General features: G+C 43.0%; 1 protein-coding gene across 4 annotated transcripts in view; it reads left to right on the forward strand.

Moving 5' to 3' along the window:
* SUFU (SUFU negative regulator of hedgehog signaling) overlaps positions 1 to 18668 on the forward strand; it is a 95435-nt gene that overhangs the window by 7283 nt on the left and 69484 nt on the right. For all 4 annotated transcript variants that reach the window (XM_055810665.1, XM_055810714.1, XM_055810776.1 and 1 more), the window contains one exon: positions 62 to 196. In XM_055810665.1, the coding sequence (XP_055666640.1) occupies positions 62 to 196 (135 nt within the window). The remainder of the gene's footprint in view (positions 1 to 61; positions 197 to 18668) is intronic.

The raw sequence follows: 18668 nt of genomic DNA on the forward strand, positions 1-18668 counted from the left end.
AGACATCCCATTTGTCTTGAATAAACTAACTTGGCTAATAATTTTTCTGTTTGTGATGCAGGTTGGGAGGACCCGACCCTCTAGACTATGTTAGCATGTACAGAAACCTGGGAAACCCAGCGCTTAATGTTCCTGAGCACTGGCACTACGTCAGCTTTGGGTTAAGCGACTTGTATGGAGACAACAGAGTACATGAGTAAGTGTCATTTAAGTTCTGTTGCTGTGTTGTGTTTTGTGTTGCATTTTGGGGGAGCATGGGTAAAACCCTGTCCTGCTGTTCATATTATTTGAACAGCTGGTTTTCTGCTGAGAATACCATAGCTCTGGTCTCACAAGGGGTGATGTATGCCTGTTCTTGGATGTGGAAGAATTACTATGTTCCCCTCTGCAAGCTTTGAATGCAATATATTTCCGTGTCAGTGTTGAGTGGTTTTCTCCTTTTTTTTAGTTTCTTTTAACTGGTTAGGATTATTTTTTTTAACTGAATATCTTGTGTTTTTCACTCTTGGTAGTCTGTTATGGTCATACACTTAAATCCTGACCCCTCCCTGTGCATGTTAAATGCCTTCCTCTGGAAAACTGCTATAAGGGCATTTTTCCTATTGCTGGCACAGCAGTGTAACTGTCAGCAGACTACCACCCCGGTGACTGCTGTATAAAGTGCCAGTTTGTGTAACAGAAGGATAAAATTCTAATTATTTTACTGTCTTTTCTCCAGTAATTAAATTATTATCTTAGCTTCTTGGTATAGATGGTCTTTAGCAGGCATTTTGTATTAGATTAGGTAAGCAGCATCAGCATCTAACATGTCTAGCACATGTGCTAACAACAAATTCCAGTCATTATTTGCTGGGGCAGAGGAAAGGTAAGGCAAGTGGAAGAAATGAAGTTGAAGGCTTCCTTTCCTCGCTTCCACAAGAGACCCTACCATGGATATGCTGGTCTTTGCGGTGGTGCCTTTGTTCTCAGATCATGGTGTTTAATCTCTGCCACTGAAAATCGGAGGTTGCCAAGATTAAGTGATGTGTGTTTGCCCACCTTGTTTTGATGGGATTAATTTTGGAGGGAGTAAGTTCTGTGCTGACTTCCTTTCTGTGGTGACTTGCCAGTATGAGGTTTTCCCATGGTGAGAGTCTTCTATTTGCTCACACTCTCTCCTGATGGTTTCCAGTGAGAGCAGGGAGTAGACGTGAGGTTCTCAGCTGAAGACATGAAGGGTGATGTGTTTTTATGAATGAAGAAGCAAATTATGCAAGGAGACAGCCTCCTTGGCCCTGGCACATGCTCTGCCTTCTCACTCCTAAAAACCTGTCTGCTAGACCAAAAACTTGTTGTTCTCCACCCCTAAGCTTTCCACTACAGGAGTGAAAGTATCGCACAGGTGGAATGTCACAACTTGAAATAACTTTCTGGTTTGAGACCTCCTAACTCTTCATGTTGTCATATGATTTGGTCTGGAAATTTGGATTGAGATAATGGAATATGCCTTTTGCTGGTTGCAGGGCACAGGAATTAAACCCCCATCTCTAGCTCTAGGCTGCAGGCAATTTCCAAGGCCTATTGAGTGAAGCAGGACCAAAGCCTGCACCATGCTCTGGGAGGTCTGAAGTCCCTGAGTGCCCTGTGTGTGTATGTGAGCAGGGAAGGAGGCCTAGAGAGCCGGTGTGTCTTGGCTGGCCCTGGCACCGTGCTGCTGGAGGCTGCTGCGGCTGGACACTGCAAGCAAATAGTGAGCCCTTGCTGCTGTGCTGCTTTGGGGATGTTTGCTGGAACCTCCTGAGCACAGGCCTGCTCAGAACCATCAAAATGACCTCCATGCCCTCGGTATACATGTGTGTTTTCCTTCTCTCTGTATGGCTGGAACAGTGTTCCTAGCTCCATGGTGGGGTGCCTCTTTGTCAGTCACCCTGAGATGTTCAGCTGTCTGCAGTCCGTCACCTTTATTTTGGCCTCATTCTTGGAGCTACAAAACTTAATGCTACACGTGCTGTCGAGAAGGCTGGCTCTGTCTTTGTGGCAAAAAGTCTTAATATACAATTACACATGTGGTAAAGCTGTCAAAACCTTAAACATTGAGCCCAAAGTTATCACCTGGCAGGTGAGCACTGGACACAGGCAGAAAGAAGATTTCAAAGGTGCTGAGCACTCACCAGTAATTCTTGCTCCCAACAGCAGTTGCTGTTTGCTAACTACTCTTGAAACATGACTGCCTTGTGAATGACACATCACTAGACCAGCACTGGCTGCATGCTGCAGGAATGTAATGGTTTTCCTGTGTGCTCAGGAGCCCCTTGTTTTCTGGGAGGGAATTTAATAAAGCTTTTGTTTAAGAAAATGGGTATTGGTCTCTTTGCTTGAAGGACTTTGGGATTCTGCTGTCCCAGGTAAAGCATGTTGTGGGATGGCTGGCAGGAGCACGGGGTGATAGGGGAATTATTTAAATCTTTGGAAGATTTCCTTTAAAGCTGGTGTGGCACTGAAATCTGCTAAACTGCCCTGGCTTCTGGAGATTAGGAGTGAGTTTGTGAAGTTTTTGGTTTCCCAACTCTTTCTGCAATGAGTGCAGAGCTGGATCTGCTTATGACAGTCAGCAAGGTTCCTACAGTAGGAATGTGCTTCCATAACCTTGCTGTCCTTCATCCTTTAGAAGGGGAAGGATAGTACACTGCCAAAGGTCTTTTTAATCTCCCAGCTTGACTTCGGGTAATGTATAACTTATTTCTTGTGGACCTCTTCTAGTAATACAGTACAATCTAGACCGGTTGTAATGCAGTATTAAAAGAAAAACATTTTTTGATATATTTTTTTGAGTGAAATAATGCTGAACTGGAGGCCCCTGTATTTTTATTTATAATAGAATAGCAAACAGATGTAGCAAGTAATGTGAAAATGTTGACTTTAATTTATATTTTTTAATAAGAACCTGAAAAGTCTGAAGTGGAGCTCTCCCTGTGCCTCCTTGTTGACAGATTTATTTTCGGTTAAAGCAGCACTATTTCCTGCTCTGCTTAAATATCAGCTATACTCTGCTTACAGAACTGGTCTGGCTTTAAGAGTCCACAGAATAAGATGGAAGAAATCTAAGAATTTCAAGCAGGGAAACCTTTTTCACTTAAAACCACTCAGTGTTTCATGGTATAATGGCAACCATGACACCAGCTGTGCTGGGCTGATCGCTCTTAAAAAATCCTAAATCATGACGTCATGACAGCGTTAGGGAACCGCAGGCCTTTCAGTGGGATTTCATGCCAAGCTGCTTGCATGGAAATAAGTCTTTGCAGTCGAGCATGTTGCACAACTTAAGTAGCAGCAGAAACTTTTCCGAGACATTTTTACAAGTTATGCTCCATTTTTAATTTTATCTACTTTAAAATCAAAACCAATGTGTAACTTCTTGAATCTATTCAGCAGGGTTAGAGTAGAGCCTTTTTTTGGACTGTTCTGGCTTTCTGAAGAGATTCTGCACTGCAGTGACGAGTGGATGTGTAGCATACTGGCAGGGAGCATCTGGCTGGTGCAGTTGCGGGAGAGGAAACAGGTCCTGCACCCTTCTTCAGCCTTTGCTGGCAGCTACTTCCCCACAGCAATGTCGGCAGCAAGGAACATGTCCCTGTGCATCTGCACAAGGTGTAGTGCCTTAGCTGGCAACTGCAGATTCGTGCTCTGCTGCCAGACCATCAGCAGGGCCAAGGCACAGGCACCTGATCCTTCCCGCAGTGTCCAGACATGCTGGTGACTTCTACCTGCGTGGGGAACGGATGCCTGAGGAAGGCAGCATCAGCAAGTGTAGCTGGGCTTGGGCTCCATCAGCGGCAATGCCAGCTTCAGCTACTGCAGTACCACGGCGTGCTCCAGCCTTGGACTCTGCTGGCACAGGGAGCTGCAGGGCTGTCCAGGGAGCTGTAGGAAGCAATGTGTGTTTTCACCAGACTGATTTCCGTCTCCAGTTCACTGTAAGGCCAAGGCTGAATCTCCAGTTAACTGTTCCTGTAGAGTTTTCACCCTTTTTGTTAACAGTTTAAAAAGTGCATGGAAAATGAGGACCATGATGTGATAGAATTTCTGAAACCCTTGAATGGTCTTATTTGTATTAAAATCACAAGGCTGTAATTCAGAGACACAATAGAAAGCAAAGCTTAAATTATGGGTAGGTTAAAAGATAAGATTTTTATTTGTGGCCTTCCCACATCCTGAAAAGAAACAAGCTAACTGTGTTTTGATATTTAGCTTTTTATGTAAATTCCAATAATTGGGTTTCCTGATCTACACAAACTTCATATTGACAAGGGTGGTGGGTTTTGTGGTGTGTTGGGTTTTTTGTTTTTTTTTCCCTTCCTCTGGCAGCTAGCCAGGAGGCAAAGCCAGCACGCCATTTGCATAAAACCGAAGAGATTACAGCTGCCTTCATCTCTAATACAGATGCAGGGTACCACCCGTGGAGACAACAGGTTCCAACTTGCTGCGGTCCTTTTGATTTGTGCTACTTACCATTTGGATCAGGAGGGAGCAGTGCATGCCGGGATAACGTGTTGTCTCTGTGGGTGGTGCCTCCCTATTAAAGGTGAGGGTAAGCGTGAGGCTTTCAAGATCTCCAGTCCAGCTTGTGTTCTGCTTGCTTGTATAGATCCTCTGAATGACCTTAACTTGTAAAAGGGCAAGGATGCTTGTTAGAGCTGGGAGGAAGAAAAAGGAGCGCAAAACTAGATCAGGTAACAAACACAGGGCTTGCAGAGGGGTGGATGTTTTCTGGAAGGCTTTTTCCAAGTATGAAAGGAGTTTGAAAAGAGTATTTAGAAAATAGGCTCAAAGTTGGAACCAGTGTTCTCTTTCTTTTGAGTGCGTGCTGGCTTCTCCTTTGAGCCTGCATGAATGTAGGATGGAGTGGTGCTGACAGCTGTCACTTCAGTGGCCTCTTAGTTTTGTAGCCTTTCATAAATCTGAAAGTTCACTGCCCTCGGCTTGCCAGCCTTTAGCCTTAAATTTTGGTATTTAATGGGTCCCTAAGTGCTTTATAAACCACATGCTTAAAGCACCGCTGAAATATTACACCCAACTCCAAGGTGACGTTGAATGCTTTTAAAATGGTGGAGACTGACTCTGCCCCTCTTTGTTTTCATGAAAATGCAATAAAATAAGGGGCCTTTGGGAAGATAGTAAATTAGAGAGGGGTGATGGTTGTTGTGGATGCATATTTCAGGTAAGATTTTGTAGAGTTCAGCATGTCTGCCTTGGAGAGATGAAAGATCAAATCAATTCAGTTTGGGAGTTTAGCCTGGAATTCAAGGAAAATTATTTAAAACCCAAGGTTTTCTTCCACCTTTCATGGTATCCAGTTTCTTTCAAGTGTGCTGTTGAGGCATACTTCAGACACAGAGGAACCTGGGAATTTTCTTAAATGCAAACCCTGCCTTCCTCATCCTAATTTTGCTTCACTAGGCTATTAGCTCTGAAGTTAAAGGACACCTGCTGTGTCAGGGCTGGCTGTGTGGTAGCTACTTCAGACATGGAAGAGGGAAGTGAGGCTGAAATTTGGGGACATATCTTCAAACTGAGGATCAGGAAATAGTGGATCTGTTCCTGGGTCAGACTTCTGTGAGGTGTGACTTTGATGGGTTGGTTGTAGGGAGCAGCCATGAGAACAGTGAAATTCTGGGGATTTACGGTCACCCTGAGGAGCTTGTTCCAGGTATCCATAACTTCCTTCGTGTTGCCATGTTTCATCTGTGGGAACTGAACTTTAGCCAGTGCATTGAAGAAATGTTGCTGGTGGCAAAACATCTGCCCCAGCTAAAGGGAGTGACACGGAAGAGGACATCGGTAAGCATCGGTTTGGGAAGGAGGTACAAGAGCTAGACCTTGGAGGAGGGAGAGTCCAAGATGGACACCATACTCTGAACTTCTTTTTCTTCCTAGGTCTCTTGTTTGTCTATCAAAGATTGACCTCAAATGCAATGCTTATTCCTCCAGTTGGTGTTTTTTCTGAGGGAGAGGGGAGAAGCATATTCGTGGCAGAGTGGGAAGGGAGAGGCCACAGAAGTAGGGAGTTATGTGACAAAAGGTATGTCCTTTTAATCATAGCTTATTTGAGTATCCATCAGAGTTGAAATAAGTAGTTTAGCTGCAGGGGGGCAATAAGATCTGGTTTTTAATGGATTTGTCTTGTGGTTGGATTTTTTTTTTCATGTCTCTAAAGATAGGAATTAAGCTGAGCTTTCCCCAAAACGAGGGTACTTTTAACGAGTCTCACCAGTGTGGATTCTCTGATGTCTAGAAATAAGTTGTGCTTTTAGTGAAACTTGCTTACTGGGGAGTGCCTGTAGATCCTTCTCTTCTGTCTGGCTGTTTGTTTCTGCCTGCTTTGTAGAAATGTGGCGTTTTGGGATGTCATGGTTTAATTTCAGCTGGTACCACACAGCTGCTTGCTCACTCCCCCTCAACACCCAGAGGGATGGGGAGGAGAATTGGGAAGGAATGTAAAACTTGAGGGTTGAGATAAGAACAATTTAATAATTTAAATAAAATAAACCTAATAATAGTTAGAATAAAAAGGAGAAGAGGAGATGAACAAAATCCAAAGGGAAGAGAGAAAAGAAAACAAGTGATGTACAACACAATTGCTTGCCACCCGCTGACCAATGCTCAGCCAGTCCCTGAGCAGTGATCAGCAAGCCCTAGCAAACCTCCCCCTCTGGGTTTATATACTGAGCGTTCTGAGCACGATGTGTATGGAATACCTCTATGGCTAGTTCAGGTCAGCTGTCCTAGCTGTATCCCCTCCCAATTTCTTGTGCCCCTCCAGCCTTCTTGCTGGCAGGGCCTGAGAAACTAAAAAGTCCTTGACTTGGTATAAACATTACCTAGCAACAACTAAAAACGTCAGTGTGTTATCAACATCCTTCTCACACCAAATCTAAAACACAACCCTGCACTAGCTACTAAGAAGAAAATTAACCTTATCCCAGCTGAAACCAGGACAGGGGACAACTTTCTTTGAAGTACTTGATTGAATTTGACCAATGAGTTCAGAAATTGTGGGGACGTTTTAAAAAAGCACATGCACAAGTGTGATCTGATCATGTAAGGTTTGATTCTCTTATTTCCCAGGTGAAAAACCAGTTAAATCAAGTGTCATGCCTATTTACATGCTCTGTTGATGGTGTCCCTCCAACGACTCATGCAGTGCACCAGAACTAAGACTTGTGTTTCTCTGCTGGGGGCAGACCTCCCTTGAAGCTATGGTCACCATGGGGAAATCTTTTTTCCCCCTCCTCCCAGGCAGAGTGCACTTGGCTTCCAAATGTCATTTGTTGGAGGTAGTTAGCATCGTTAACAATGTGAAAGATGTAGGCCACCTACAGAGAGAAGTCCACTTCGTGCTGTGGTCTGTCTTTGTTTGAATGCGGAGGTTGTGGGACAAGAGCATGCTTGAACTGTGCTAGATTTGGAAATTTTTTTAAGCATTGAAGGAAATTTTTCAATGTTAAAGCACGGTAGTTGAATTTACAAGAAGGACTGTTTTCAATAAGAAAAAAAGGGAAAAGATTGGAAGTGGGTTTATAACTGAGTGTTACCGAAGACAAGCCCTGCTTCTTGTTTAGTAGTGCATCTGCACTTGCATCCCGGTAAGATGAGCCTCTTGCTGCCATGCAGGGGAAGGGGCATAGTGTTCAAACTGGATGATTTTTTTTTGTCAGCAGGACTCATGACCTTGGCTTATGGGAGGAGAGCTGGCCTGAGACAGGGCTTCCTTACTGTCATCTCCCAGCTGGGTTAGTGCTGAATGATGTGGGAGAGCTTGGAGGCTCTGCTCTCCCAGCGAGTTCAGCCTGCTGGGAAGAGGAGTGACTGGGGATCAAAGCTGGGTCTTCTAGTGAAAGATTGTTTTACGTGATAAAGGTCTGTTTAGGGATGTTCTAAAAAGCAAAAATTAAAAGATAATTTTTTTTTTCCAGTGGGACATGAAGGTAAAAGCATTTTTTGTGCTGTGTGGCCATTCTGGCTGTGAGATCAAAGGAGGCTTGTCTTTTTTTTTTTTATCCCTTTGCTGCCTGGAATAATGATAGTAACAAAATGAATGTTTGAAGAGATGCATCTGAATGCTGTTATTCATACCTAATCCCCTTTTTTTTGTTAACACAGATTCAGCATTGGGCGCAAGCCTTCCTGACTAGTACTAGTGTCACCGAAATCTGGGAATACAACTCCTTAACAGTCTTCATACCTGAATAACCAGAACCAGAAAAAAATAATGCCTTAAAGGTATTCACGCAGGGATCTTGCCCTGAGCCCCAAACAGTCCATGGTCGAGACTCTCCCTGAGAAATTCCTTGGTGCTGGCTGGAGACTGGTTGATCATGGAGTCAATGAGGCTCAGAGGCAAGGTCCCAGCTGGGTCACCAGAAACAGTCACTGAAATCTGGGAATAAAGCTCTGTAATGCCAGTGTAGTATTAAGAAGCAGGTGTTATTTATTGTGGTGCTGGCTGCGTGGGGGATCGCTCCACCTAATGTGGATAGCATGCTTCTCTCAGGTAGCTCTTTTTATGCAGTACATGTATACATATTAAAAAAATGTCCCAGAAAATACATACATATTAATGAGATTACCCAATACTAATTATAATATTCTCCCTCCCACTCACACATGCCCAGTTGTCCAGAGCCGGGGTCTTCAGTGGTCTTGAGAGTCTGCAAACTCATGCACTCCTCTATTCAGCTGACTAGAGTTCTCCTTTGTAGTCCCCATATATGGTCTTAAACTAGGTCATCTCAGTCTCTTACTCTTTTTTTTGGCCTGGAATTGCTGGCCTTGGGCCAGTTTTCCTTCATCCTCCAGGGGTACCTCTTTGTTAGAACCTGAATTTATTGCTTACAAGCATACAAAGATTAGTTTCAAACAATCAAGGTACCTTAACACTAACTGTTCAATCCTAGGTTGCATGACTACTTCTAAGTTCTTAAGATTAAACCTTAACTCTTCTGTAACCTTCCCCCTCTTTGAGATTTATTAATTTTCTTATAAGTCTCATTTATTTAAGTCGTATTTTTCAGAGTGATTTTTTTCTGCAAGTTTCACCTAAATTGCCTAATTCTGATCTACAAAATGTGGACCCTGATCAGAGTATATACCTATTGGTACCTTGAACCTTGGTATTATTTCTGTGAGTGATACCTTAATTACTCCTCTTTGTTAGTGTGACAGGGGAAAACTTCCGGTCATCCCGAGAAGGTATCAATCAATACCAAGGTACACCTATACCCTTTTTGTCCTGGTAGTTCAGGAAAATCAACTTGTCAGTAGCCTCCAGGTGAATTTCTCGCTTAGTGGTCCCTGGAGGTGGTCTTTTCCTGTTCACAGGATTCTTTTTAAACAAATGGGACACTTTGCTATTACAAACTTTACTATTCCAGTCATTCCTACACAATAAATTTTGAAGACTAGAGATCATGGCCTCGCTACCCCAATGTGTTTCTTCATGTCTCTTTTCTACAATCCCGGTCATTAGTTGTGACGGAACAATAACTTGTTTTTTGGGGATTATTAACTAGCCCTCTAGCCCTCTCTGTTTATGGTTGCTTTTAACAGCGATGCCAATTGTTGATCTGCCTCACTATTATTTGGCTTCAAAATTGGCAGCTGTACCTGTTTTACTGGCACTGATGCAAGGATGCTTTGTTCAGCCACCTCCTCCGCAGTTTTATCAGCCAATTGATTACCCACGTTTCCTGCAGTTTGTCTAAATTGATGTGCTTTGCAATGCATTATTAAGAATTTCTTCCATGTATTTAATAGGTGATCCTTGGGCCAACAACAGTCCTCTTTCCTTCCAGATAGCCCCATGTGCATGGACTATCCCAAATGCATATTTGGTGATGTATTGATGGGTAGAGCCTCAGCCTTTACCACCTGTGCAGTGGGAACCACTGCCTATCTGGCCATCCATCTTCCGTCTCATACAAAGCTACTACTATCGGTAAACAATTCCAAATCAGGATCAGTTAATGGTTCATCCCTCACATCCTGTCTGCTTTAAATCATGATATAGGGATTCAGAATTCTTTGCTTCTGAATTTAAAAACATTGGTGGGTTAACTGTTGTGATGGTTTTAAGTTCCACATCATCCTGCTCCAACAAGGTAACTTGATATTTGAGCATGCAGCTTGGAGACAACACTAGAGTAGGCTGTGTTTCTACAATTGGCAACCACAAATTACCGAATTTATTTGAAAAGTTGAGCTATTGATATTTTTCTCTTGTAAGCTGGAAACTCCATGGCAATTACCTAACTGTCATCTCAATTTTGAATGAAGTCCCAGTAGGCAGTGACACCAGGCTAACAAAGGAGGACTGCAAATCTTTGGTGGTCTCCCATTCAGATGATATTCCCTTCCTTGGACAAAGGGGCAGCCAGGGCTCCTGAGTGCTACTCTGCCTCCAGGGATGGTAAACAAGGAATGGATAGTCTGGTAGAAGGCATTTTTTGATCACTTGACAAAGCTGGGTAGGTGGAATACCACCTGACAAAGGGCTGAGGTTTAAAGGAAGATTTTGCAAGGGCTCTTAAAAACAAGAAGAAAAAGAAAAAAAAAAAAGGCCAGAAAACTTTTTTTGCAGGATGTAAACAGGGCGGGCAGAGGCGAAGGGGGATTCTGCCATTCTTGGGGAGCTCTGATTTAAGCCTAGAGGATAGAGACAAGGGAAGAGTGCACAGATGGCTCATTGTTTTGTTTAGCTTAGCATTCTTGCACTGCCGAAGTGAAGGACAATTGTTTTAAAATCTCTTTTGCAAAGAGTGCTGTTTGCTTTTCAGCTGTCCCTTGTCCCTGAGATGCAAACTGTAAACCAGAGGGGCTAGTCTTTTAACACCCAATTGTTTTGGAGGGTCAGTGCTCTGTCCAAGGGGCCCGGGACAGTTGCTGGGCTGGGAAGCATCACTCCTGTAAGGGAATGGGGGAAAGAGTGTGCAGCTGGGGAGAAGGCAAGAACAAAAAGGTGCACATGGAGGGGCTGATGCATAGCAGTGTCTGACTTGGGGAACTTTACTAAAGCTATGAAATGTGGCATAAAAGTGGTACATACCTTACCTGCTATGATATCTGATGTACAGTATAGTTTTCTCACAGCATTTCTTATTAATTATTTTTTTTTGGTAACAAATCATTAGTATAGAGAAATACTGCCATTTCTATACTGTTATTCTTTCTACCACTCCAGTTGCACTGGCATAACTCCTTCCCCTCCTCCCCTGTGAATTGTTGTGGCCTTTCTGGAGCAGGGGCCTTTTTTGGCATGGTTGACAAAAATAAACCATAAAGGCAGCTGTTGTTACGAATAAGGCTCAACAGGGGAATTTTACCAGTAGAACTACAGCAATATAATTATACTGGTAGGCTAGTTACAGTAAATTTCCTCATGAAGACAAGCCTTAAGTTGACATTTCCTAGCTAAGTTGAATCCATATGTATAACTTTATTACGCAAAAATAATATGTCTCTGGGCCTTGAATTCTTTTTTACCCAGAAGAGTAACATTAAGCAGAAAAGCAAAGAATTTAGTGTTCAGAGGTAGATGGGGATTTCTGTAGCAGAGTGGCTGTGATGAGCTGTATGCTGAACTCTGTGTTTTACTGGGTAGATTATTCCTCCTAAAGTGATCAGGAATGAGAGGAGCGTGTTTGTGCTTACTGTACTAAAAAGTAAGCAGTACTGAAATATGCTGTAAGTTGACAGGTCTCTCCCAACTTCTGTTTGTAAGAGAAGCTGAGCCATTTTGCAGTTTCCATAACTGAAGTGGTTGGTGGAGAGACAAAACTATTTTGCCACCATTAAAATCTTTAGGGGCAAGCCTGGACCCACTGAAATAAAGGAGGGGAATGATGCTGTCTTTCTTCCTTTGTTTGATTTAAAGAGGCCAAGATTTATTTTATCCTTTCGGATTTTGTCTTAAATGGATGGAGGCAGTGTAACATTGACAAGCCAGGTGTTTATTTCTATAGATCAAAAATATCAGCCTATGATTCCTACCTCTGAAAGTTTCCAATGCTTCAAAGGAATGATAGTCCTGTAGGAGAAGCTTAGCACTTAAAGGCAGATTTAAAATAAATATATGTAGTAGACTTTTCATCGCAGCTGTCTCATGTTTCCCTTTTGGGAGTCTTTCACCAGCAGTTTGGTGCTTTTTTCTTTTCCCTGGAATTACAGCTTGAACTCCAAGGGCTTTTCCCTGCCTGTTTAATTGCTTAAGATCTCTTAAGGTGCTCATCTGTAAGTTTTTGAGTGTACCCTTTGCAATGAAATGAGACTATGTAACAGCTTAGCAAGTAAGGAAGTGTTGTCTTTATTTCCACATCTAAGGAAGTGAAAGATCAGGGATTGAATCCCAGATCCAGCAAACATATTTGACTGCCTAAACCCTGCTTGAAATCCATTGAAGGTCAGGCTTCTAAAAGCTCCAAAAATACCTTATATGCCTCAAGCTCATTTATTGTACAGCTGAGAACTTAATTGTATGAGCATCCTAAAAATGTGCTTGAGGGTGTGCTTTACTTTAGTTGTTTCTTGCATGATTTTTTTGTAACATATGTTCTTTAGCCAGCAGGGAAGTAATGGAAGACACGTTTATGTTCTATGTAACATAATGGAGCCCTGATCCTTGCCTGAAACTTCAGGCAATGCTGAAAAAACTAACTGTAGCTGTCACTTAGCTTCTAGCTCTGGGTTTTTCTCTTTTTCTTTCCACCCTCTCATACTGCTTTTGAAAGCTGCTTTTGTTATGCGAATAGGTTCCTCCCAGCAGCTGCAGAACTTTCCACAGTCAGAGCTAGGCAGGAGCCAGCAGACACTGCAAGAAAAGTCGATGCCCTTTTCCCAGCACAGCAATACTGTCCTTCCTAGCCATGCTTTCTTGAACTGGCCCTTTGGTTATGTTCTTTTGCCTGATGAGGTTGCAGCTGAGCCCTTGGGTGAAGTTTTGGAGCTGTATTACCATTCCCTGCAGGCTATGCAAAGATCAGTGTATCAGAGCCAAGGATTCAGTCCCAATATGAAATGGGATCTGTGTGCAGATGAAAGGTGGTCTTCCCTAGTGCACTGTATAGCGCAGTGACAGTGTGCTTTGTTTGCGGAATCACCTCCAGCTCTGGTCAAATGAGAGCACTGATCTGCTGGACCTTGTAGAAGTGAAGGATGAGTAGCTCTAAAGTGCAGCATGAATAGACAGCTTCAGTAAAATGTTAAAGTACAGATCTTGGCAAGTTCTCTTTTTCACTATTCCCTGCCCCTTGTTCTGTGAATGCAACAGTAAATCCTTATTGTACACCTGGCTGTTCTTTCCAGAGCCTTTCAGTGGGCATTAAGATGATGCAACTCTGCTGCAACTTCCCGAGCAATTGCAGTGAGACTGTCTGCACTTTCCCTGTGGTGCCAAGAAGCGCAGCCCTGCTTGCAGTGCTCACTGTGCTTGCAGCGTGCTGCAGGTGGTCATTGAGAACCTGTCCTCAGAGACCCATCAGCTGGGTTGGGATGGGTTCTGCTGGCTGTGAGGTGGGAGGCCTGGGTGGCTCTGTGGAGAAACGTGTGAGCCCTCAAGCTGAAAATCATGGCCAGTTCTCTAGTCACTTGATTTCATGTAGGTTTTTTAATACGTGTTTTGGGAATCATGAAGATGGAATGGTTTGTTCTTGTCGGTTTAGTTATGACTAATGAGAGATCAAACCATCACCTACTGGTATTGCTACATCCATACACCATAAAACAGAGAAAATAAAAAGTAAACTGCCCTTGCGTGGACAGTTTTTGCTGGAGTAGAGAGTGACACATCCCATGCAACCTTCTGTTTCATGTTTTGTTGTTTTAGTCATTTCCCATGTTCAGTTATTTGTCCATGCTGTGCAGAATGTGGAGTTAATTTCCCAGCTTTTGTGACATCGATAGATGGAGTATATAAGCATTTCCTATATGATGAGTGTGCCACATTACTCTTTGAAGCAGGGAAATATCATTATTTTACATCTAAGAAGTAAATTCCTAAGTAACTTCTTGAGGAGGATGGGAAGTTTGTAACAGACGAGATTCAAACTTAGGTCACCCTGATGCTGTTTTAGGACTTCAGAAGTGTTGTGCAGTTTCTTGACTCAGTGTTAATGATGAAGCAGATAGATCCCTTTGGCATCAACAGGGCCGTTACAGCCTTTTGCCCTTATTCTACGTGTATTATCCATACATGTATGACTGTATCTTGGTGCTCTCCAGAATGAGACAGCAATGCTTCCAAGCCTCTAACGCTCAAAGTAATTAACCTCCAGCAGCTAAATGGGATCCTATCCTTCTTCCAGATGCTACTACTTTCATGGCATGGACAACTGAACCTCCAAGAAGCAACTCCTAAACTGCCTTAACTTGCAGCCCAGCACATTAAAATGACCTGAAAACTGATGGTGGTTTACTTTAGCATGCTAGGCTGGAGAGAGCATAGCTCAGGAGCTGTTTCCCATGGGGCTGGGCAGGAGCGGAGTATAGTAACTACTTCTGTCTAAATGAGTTTAACTCATGTTTGTGAATTACCAGCTGTGGGTCCTGCCAACTTGGGTTTGGACACAGAGTACCTGTAGTATAAGTTCATACCTGCGTTCTTGGCTGTGATGCTTCATAGGATCACTTGGGCTGAAAGGGACCTCTGAAAGTTTCTGGTTGATGCCTACTCAGAGGGCCAACTTCCACAGCCTCGCTGGATCCTGTTCCAGGGCTTGATGACTGTCATGTGAAAAAGATTTCCAGATACCCATAACTAGAATCTACTTTTGTCATTTTGCTGTGCATCTCTGAGAAATGCCTGGCTCTGTCCTCCCTTTGCTCTACCAATAGGTAGTTGAGTAATAAGATCCCCCCCTCCTTTTAGCCTTCTTTTGGTAAGGCTGAACAAACGCAGTGCCCAGCCTTTCCTTGTGTGTTGTAGGTGACTGTGGTGTGGACACATTTTAGTCGTGCTGAGGTGCCAAGTGCTTCTCACATGCCTGACTGATTTAGGTGTGTAAAAAGTGGCCAGTCTGTCAGGTCTACAAAATGCACAAAACAATTCCCATGCTGTTTGTGTCTAAAGCTGCTGGAAACCCTTGCTGTGTTATCAGTAGTTCAAGTGACTCTCTGTCATGAGACAGTTGTGTCTGCAGAGTTAGGAGTACGGTTGACTTGATTCTGTAGTCTGAAGTTTTAGAGGAAAAATCATTTATCCGTTGAATCAACATCCATTATTTACAGAAACAACTTTTAAAAAACAAAACCTAAACTATGAATCTCCAGACTTCAGGGGCAAGATTGTCACCAGCTGAGTTCTGAAGAAGCTGAATAGTAAAATGTGTGCAATTCAGGTTGTGTATGTGTGAGCGAAACTTAAATTGGAGTCTCCTCTTCCCCTTCTGCCCCATAACAGCAGTTCACTCGCTGAATGGTAGCTTAATGAAGCACAGTTGCATTTTCATACTGGCCAGCACAAATAGATTCACAATTTTTACTCAGGTCTATCTCAAGTTTTGGAAAGCTGAGAAACCCACCTCCAAATAACTGTAGAGCGAGTGCCTCTGCAGCTGTTTGGATTTAGATATTGGAAAAATTCTCTAACAACAATTTAAGTTGCTGTTCTTAGAAAGATTTTGCATTTGGTTGATGGCTTACCCATTTGATGTAATGTACTGCAAGAGCAAGCTCTAAGCGACAGCTTTGGTCATAGCCATAGACTGATTTCTCGAGCACCACGTGTGTGTCACTTGCTTTCTGACCTTAATTTTATATGAACAGAGATCTTTGAGCATGTGTTCTTTTTGCATTTGTAATTGCACTGCTTAGGCGTGAAACTTATTCTTGAACCAAGTTAGAAATGAGTCCATTAAGACTCTGCTTGCAGGTTGGGGGTGGTGAGAGCTCCTGGAATTTCCTGTCTGAAGAGATAACCATCTGATGTCCAGATAACCACCCCCTGCTTCTCTCTGATATTTTTATGGGGTTTTCTTTAAAATTGTTGCTTTTTTCAATGCCAGGAGACAACCCAGGAGAATATGTGAGTGAGCAGGTGGATTTTGGCTGAAATAATTTTCCTGGACACTTTTTAAGCCTTTCATGTAGGGAGGTTGCTGTGCCTATTTTCTTCTGAAATTGCTTCACAGGAGTGTCCCAGCATGCTGTCAGGACTCTTGTATGAGACTTTTATGTTGTTTGACAGCTGTACTAAAAAAAAATAATATTCCTGTTAGGCAAAATGCTGGAAGCACTAGGTAGCGTCACTTCTTCCCGACCCACCCCCTCACCCCTCCCTTCCCTCTTTCTATTGTGTGTCCCGTGTCCCCATCCCCCCCCAAGCTCTGGAATCTGAGTGTCACTTGCTTATGGTGGGAGAACATTGTGTAATGCACCCAGAGCTTGAATTCAGAAAACTGACTCTGCATAATCTTATTTGGGGCACATCAGCTCTTGCCAGATGTCCTTCCCAGGAGATGGAGATAACTAAGATGTTAATGGCTGTTAAGAGGCTGCTGAGGTCTTCTCCTTGGGTTTTAGACAGGAGACCACTGTTTGTGTTGCTTGTTTGTAAGGTGAAGTGAGCAGTGAAAAGGTAATTATATATGACTTGATTTGCTCAATCATTGGTACTTAATGACCTGATGCTTTTTGCAGGTCTCTGTGTTGCTAATAGAAAAATCTTCTGGGATGGTTACTAGCTATGCAGACTTAAAACACTAGTGAGCGTTGGGCCTTCAAATACTTTGGTCTGATCAAGCAGAATGATGGGCACTGCCCATCAGCTTGGATTAACCACCTTCTCAAATTTATAAAATGGCCTGATAGGCTGATCTGGGGTACCAAAAGCTATGGGCTGGCAGTTACTGTGAGTTTTTTGGGTGTGAGAATGGACATGGGGGATAGAATTAAAACTGCTTTCTGATGGAAATTAACAGCAGCTCCTCCTGATGCCAGGCTTAGAAATATAGTGATACTGTATTTCTGCAGTCTTCAAAATGGTATCAGAGCAGCTCACCAGCAGCAGAGCAGGAAGCTTTGTCTTTGTAGATGTGGGGAAATGCAATTAGGGAGTTGAAGCAAAAGGCATCTTAAGTGGCGTCACAAAAGTAGTGGTTGATGGTCCCAGCTTCAGCCTTCAGCTCCAGTCAGTCCAGACTACTGTGAGCCTGCCCTGGCTTCCCAGAAGAGACCTGTTTTACCTCCCTGGAGCTACTGGGAGTGGAGCTGTGACTTCTGAAAGTGCAGTCCTAACTATCCCAAATACCCTGAAAGAGCTTTCTTCTTGTTCCCTGGCTGAAATAATCGTGGTGTAGGGCCAGCATTTCCCTGTGTAAATTCCCATTTTCAGGGATTGGTTCACCTAATATATTTATATACACATACTCTTAAACTCTCAAAAAATAAACACCTCATACACTCTGCTCCTTGTCCAGAGCTGTGTAGCTTTCAAAAACAGAATTTCAGAAATACAGCCATTTTGCACTGCAGTGAAGCAAACTTTCTCATTCCTTGCAAAAGTGAGAATGAAAATGCTTTGGCAAATAGCTTTGATTTAAACTGAAAAGCCTCTGGTTTTCAGAGCTACTTTTAAAGCAAAAGGCTAGTTTGGCTTTTGATCCTCTTAAGCTGGGTTATTTGATGTGAAAAACGCCCTGGGTACTTTGCTGTGGAGGGGAGCAGCTTTTCAGTTCTCTGTGTGTGGCTTCAGGAGAGGGCCTGGCAGAGCATGGGGTGGCAGGGGGCTTGGGGGGCCCAGCCACATGGCTCTGTAAATAAAGGGGCCTCTATTTCTTTGGATTCTTTTGCTGGAACTAAATATCGTGATCAGTGAAACTCTTACCTCATTAAAGGAACAAGCCAGGGTCCTTCAGGGTATGCTTAGTGCTGCAATGTGGTCTGTTCTGCTGAGCTGATTTGCTGAACAGATAAAGGGAGCTTTAACCCAAAGAATGGCATGTAATATATGACCTTGGCTTTCAGAAGGTTTATTTTTGTTCATGCGACAAAATAAGGTTTTAATATTAAATATAGGGTTGGATTTGACTTGGCAGACACCAGAGCCTTCCATTACTGCTGTAGTCATAATATAAAACTATCTGATGTGTGCCATGTGGGCATGCAGCAAGCCAGGAATTTCTTCATCAGTGTTTGTTTTTGTGAAAACTTGAATGACTGCTTTGCCATGGGATTGGCTATGAAGGTGATGTGCCTTTGTGTTGGAGGGGGCAAAGCAGTGGTGGGTGTAATACAATCTATGCTGTCTCCTTATACTTAGTATCTTTAGTTTTGGGGCAAAATATGGATGTATTTTGTTTCCTTCTTAGCATTTATTGGGTGTTTAAAAGAAACTTTCACTCAAAACTGCAGGGTCCAGCAGAACCAAAGCATAAACCAACTTATGTGAAATACACAGATCTGTTAGCACAGAAACTTAGTGCTGTGTTGCAGCTTTCAGTTTATGTACCTGGGGCCATGCACAGATACAAAATACTAATTCTGAGGTTTCCTTTCTGCACATGCTTCATTTCAGATCACTGTCTTACTGTAAAGCTGAGGCATTTTTGGACTGCTGTATTGTAGTTGTTTTGCTGAAGAAATGACCTGCAAAGCACTTAAGTGTTGAGATGCTGAACTGAGCTCCAGGGCCTTTCTTCTAA

Source organism: Falco peregrinus, chromosome 1 (assembly GCF_023634155.1).
Source record: "Falco peregrinus isolate bFalPer1 chromosome 1, bFalPer1.pri, whole genome shotgun sequence".
NCBI classification, from domain to species: domain Eukaryota; kingdom Metazoa; phylum Chordata; class Aves; order Falconiformes; family Falconidae; genus Falco; species Falco peregrinus.